The 5105-nt window shown below is 38.8% G+C and overlaps 1 protein-coding gene across 1 annotated transcript in view; it reads left to right on the forward strand.

The window, feature by feature from the left end:
* Nucleotides 1-577: 577 nt before the first annotated feature.
* INHBA (inhibin, beta A) overlaps nt 578-5105 on the forward strand; it is a 15248-nt gene continuing 10720 nt past the window's right edge. The window contains exons 1-2 of the mRNA XM_009588008.1: nt 578-642; nt 3323-3844. Of these exons, the coding sequence (XP_009586303.1) occupies nt 3457-3844 (388 nt within the window). The 5' untranslated portion in view covers nt 578-642; nt 3323-3456. The remainder of the gene's footprint in view (nt 643-3322; nt 3845-5105) is intronic.

Here is a 5105-nt window from a genome sequence, read left to right on the forward strand (position 1 = left end):
AGGGATCTCTAAGTTAACAGAAGGACATACTTATACAAAGATTGAATTAAAAAAATTCATCCACAGCAAAAGAATTCTTAATCAAATGCATTTTCCTGAATTTGAAAAGAATCCAAATTTGCAAATAGATTATCTGGTATATCCTTAAGTATGAAAGAAGAAGAAAACAATTTGCAAACTAGTAATTAAGTGTCTGGCAAATACTGTATTTGAACTAAATCAGTGATATCTACATCTAATAATATCTATATCTTGCTATGCAATAAAACAAGTTGGAGTGTGTCTTCCTGACTCATAATGTTTGCTTTCAGTCTGATTTTAAGTTCTGTTCTTTAAATGGATACAGAGATCACCACTACAAGTTGAATCCACGATATTTTGTCATACTAGACAATTAGGAGTTTCCATTAGATAATTACCAGAAGTATGCCTCATACAGGAAAAACAGTCAATTGCTGATGTAACAGGATTAACCAATCCAGCACAGTGATCCGGCCCACTTACTTTTGACAGACATTATATGTGAGTGTACACATGAGAAGTACAGTATAAAGCTTCGCATTATAAATACCACAAAGAGGAACTTCAGCAGTTCTTAATGCACAATACAGCAGTCTCCTTCTGAGAGTCAGGACTAGAGAGGTAAAACTTTAAATCAGCTTTTTTCTTTTAAAACTGAAACTTTTAATTCCTGTGCATGCTGTTGCATACTGTTAGGGCTATACTGAATGAATGCATATACAGAGCTTTGCAGCTCAGGTAATTTTATAGAAAGAGTCTGAACCACCATTTCTATATTTATTCAAACACTATGTATTTTTGTACATATATATGTATGTATGTAAGTACAAGTGAACTATATATCAGCAGTATCAGCATTCTCACTTTTAGAAAACAGTGGTTTTTAGAAAGTTATGCTTTAATGTTAAATCTGTCATCATCATGGCATGCAAGTAAAATATGCTATACCTGTATGTAATAGAGATTGTCTGTGATAAGTGTACCTGTTATATATGGCAAGCAACATATATCCCACAGCAAGAACCCAAATATACTTATCTGTATTTTCTATTGATTTATGCCTATCAACCCTTACTTTTCATCAGACAGTGTTGGGATAGGTGCTATATTAGAACTATAAATAACCCCTTTAATTATGTCATCTGTTAGTACATCTAATCATGAATGCATATTTTCATCTGAAATAATTTTTTCGTCCAATTAAACTTTTAGTTCTATTTCAAGCTGACTTTCAGACTTCGTATAATTACAACAGACTTTGGGCTGTTCACAAGATCCAAGAAATTTGGATGTATTATAGCAAGGTTTGTGTTACAAAGATGTGTTTATAAGAATGGCTGCAGGGTTTCTAACGCTGACAGACCCGTAAGTGTAACAGTATATAACAGTATAGCAACTGAGGTCAGTAAAACACAGATGAGGGTGTACTGTGGATGCCTTATAACAGTGAAAGACTTATAAAAGAGCTTAATTGAAAAGGACTTGCAATATATAACATTTGTAAAACTTTGGTTGATTGTTCAATTACTTCTGTATGTTTCATTTACTCTAACTATAATTCCTTGCCTGTCTCTCAGCCCATGTGCCTGTAGTCATCTCATAGAAATTAGAGACCTTACAATGCTTATATTTATAAATTACTCCTTTCCACTAAAATACAATGGTTGATGGTAATAAAGTGAAAGTGGAATATTTGCAGGGTAGGAGGTAAGCATACCTGAGAAGACAAAGGTGTGTGAGAGAGAATGAAAGGAGAAGAAAGAGGGTAAATACTAAAAAAGCAGAAGCTGTTCTAAGAAAATGTGTACAAGTTAAAGTCTGGAGGGGAAGAACCTCAAAAGTTAGAGTCGATCAGCTGTAGTTTTCTCATTTTCCATTACCAAGTTCCAATGTGAGGAAGTTTGCTAACTTCACCCTTGCTAGGTAAGGAACAGAACAGAGAGGCTACAGGATGTAAAGGCAACATGAAGCCATGGCAGTGACACAGGGAATGCCTTTTCACTGCAGAGCAAAACCCTCACGGGCATAAACTGGCAAGGGTCTACCAACACTGGTTGAAACTCCGGCTCCTAGCAGTGTTGGAGATGATTGCTTTTCATTCCCGATGTCTTATTCTAATATTATGATTGTTCTGTGTGGTTTAAATGAATGAAACAAAAAGTGCCTTCTAACAACAATGGGCCAAATGTAGAAGAACTTACTCAGCCTTCACTCAGACAGAATTATTATTGGCTTCAATGAGGGATTTGCCTGAGTCAGGATCGAGTATGATTTGGCCAGATGTCATGTAACAATTTTCACCTTCAAAGCATTTTTCAGACATTACTTGATTAACCCCAAACCTAAATATATCTGCCTGAGAACTTCTAGGCACAGACTAGCATAGAAGTAGGGATATTTCTGGTGCAAAGGCACTACCTTAGCATGTCACAGATACGTGCCGTACCAACTCCTGCTTAGGCTTTCAGTGCCTGACCACGTATTGCAGCTGGAGAGTGTATCATGTATTATATAGCCCTCCAAACAACAGTATTATTTTGCTCCCATCAGATCTCTTGCCAGTGTTGATAACCTCCAGCGTTTAGAAGTGAGCAGAAAAGATCTTTTCTCTTCTACTTAAGGCAGAATAATGTTCTGCCCAAAAATATTCGGAGCCCCTACCCTCATCCCTATCTCATTCACAAGCTGTTTAACATCTCCTGCTATCCCTAACAATACCAGGCAGGACTAAGAGCAAGGTGCTCGTTAATAAAAGGTTTCACTCTTTTCATTCATTCATGCTTCCTCTGTTTAGTTAAGCCAGTGATACTGTTGAAGGAATAAAACAAACAAAACAAAAAAAAAAAGAAAGAAAGGGAAAAAAAAAGGAGGGGGGGGAATGACAGCCAGGGGGGAGCCAGGAGGGTCAAACGGAGAGAAAAAAAAAGACAAAAAGAGTAAATTTACAGGAATGAAAAGAGATTTTAGAAAGGGGGGAGGGCAGAAACCACGAGTAGTGATATTTGAAGAGAGGTGTGTGTTAGGGGAGCAATGAGCATAAGGAAGCCAGCCTGCCTGTTCCTCCCCCTTCCTAATCATAGCCTTTACTCACAGACAAAACTCCCTCCCTCTCTCATTCACTCACTCACTTTAGGCCAATCCGTCCTCTCTCTCTCTCTCCCTCTCTCTGTGTCTCTCTCCTACTCTGAGACAGAGTCAGAACTCTTCTCCCTGACAGCCACAAACATCTACAGCACTTATTGCATTCAGAGAGGGAACCTGCAAACAAAACTTCACAGAAAACTTTTGGTTCTTGTTCCAGAGAATTTGCTGAAGAGAAGGAAAAACAAACAAACAAACAAACAAACCAAACCAGCCCCAAAAAAAACTGTGCGTGAAGGGGGAGGAAAAGCAGGGCCTTTTAAAAAGGGAATCACAACAACTTTTGCTGCCAGGATGCCTTTGCTTTGGAAGAGAGGATTTTTGTTGGTGCTTTGCTGGATTATAGTGAGGAGTTCCCCAACCCCAGGATCCGAGGGGCACAGTTCAGTCACTGACTGTCCATCATGTGCCCTCGCCACGCTCTCAAAGGATGTGCCCAGCTCACAGCCTGAGATGGTGGAAGCAGTAAAGAAGCACATACTGAACATGTTGCACTTGAGGGACAGACCTAATATCACCCAGCCGGTGCCCAAGGCAGCACTTTTAAATGCCATCAAAAAACTCCATGTGGGAAAGGTGGGAGAGGATGGTTATGTGGAAATAGAGGATGATGTTGGAAGAAGAGCCGAAATGAATGAAGTCGTGGAGCAAACCTCAGAAATCATCACTTTTGCGGAATCAGGTGAGTGCTTGAAAAACAAAACTGTAAAATATCCTTTCTGCTAGAACTGCAATTAACTTCTTTTCTTCTCCTCAGCAATAATGTTTTCTGCAAGGTTGTAGGATGAGACTTGGGGGAAGGGAGAAGGAGGAATGGGATGGGGGGGACGGGACTCTGAAGGAATTTGATTTTTCTGACTTAGTCTTGGCTACAGCTTACACTTGCTAAGCACAGACAGCCACACAAGGAGGAAGCTCTCTAACCAATCTTGAGCAGAAAGTCAGGCTGCAGCGGAGTCCTCCAAACTGTGCCTGTGAAGCCAGAGCACTTGCAGTAAAGTACTGGATTGCAGAGCTGATGGTTAAAGAAAAAGGGCTGAAATCTTTTGGGGAGTTTATCAAGACAGAAAGTGAGCTGCAAACTACTTCAGAAACAATCCTTTCATGTAAAAATTATAGTGGAAGTTATAAAATCAGATGAAGCAGCTTTAACTTTTAGAAGTGAGAGGGCTTTTTTGTGGTTGTTTTTTTTGTTTTGTTTTGGGTTTTTTTGGTTTTTTTTTTTAATTTAACACAGCATCTTCGGCAATAAAGAGTTGCTGGGACTGTCAGATGACTTCAATAGAACCAGACAAGTTGCTGTAGCTGATCCAATTTGTAATGCAGACTTCTGCACACTGGAAAAAAAGATTCTGTTCCTAAAACGCTCCTGCCAAAAAAATGCAACCTTGGTAGGGTGTATTTTGAACTCTTTCACAGTTCTGTTTTCCCTAACTCTTATGCAGTAGAAGCTCAGAACATAGATATTTACTAAGTAATGGCTTAAGACTCACATCAACTGCCTATAGGAAACAGCTCTGAAGTTGTACTTTATTGTCTTGTTCCTACATGAATAGGACCAGAACCCATTTTAATTCAACGTATATGTATGTGCATATTTATCTGTTAGTACATGTGAGTATGTTTATACATGCATCAATAGCAGTATCTTGCAATAACTCTATCATCTAACTAACAGCAACTTTTTATGATGCTGTCTAGCCAAAGCATTTTTCCTGTTGCCAAGACGGTTTTAAAAGAATGTCATTGTTTTGTTTGGTACAGCATATGGTAGGCAAAGTATGCAAAGGAACTCCAAGCATTTTTGTTTAAAAGTTTGCTGCAGCAGTATAAACAATTAAGACAACACTCAGAGTTTCCAGTCCTGAAAACCTGTTGACTCAGATGTTCTGTTTGCAGGGAAGCCATGCACAAGAAGTGTGCATGCTTTTAAGAGCAGACAT

This window comes from Fulmarus glacialis, unplaced genomic scaffold, assembly GCF_000690835.1.
Source record: "Fulmarus glacialis isolate BGI_N327 unplaced genomic scaffold, ASM69083v1 scaffold35000, whole genome shotgun sequence".
NCBI lineage: Eukaryota > Metazoa > Chordata > Aves > Procellariiformes > Procellariidae > Fulmarus > Fulmarus glacialis.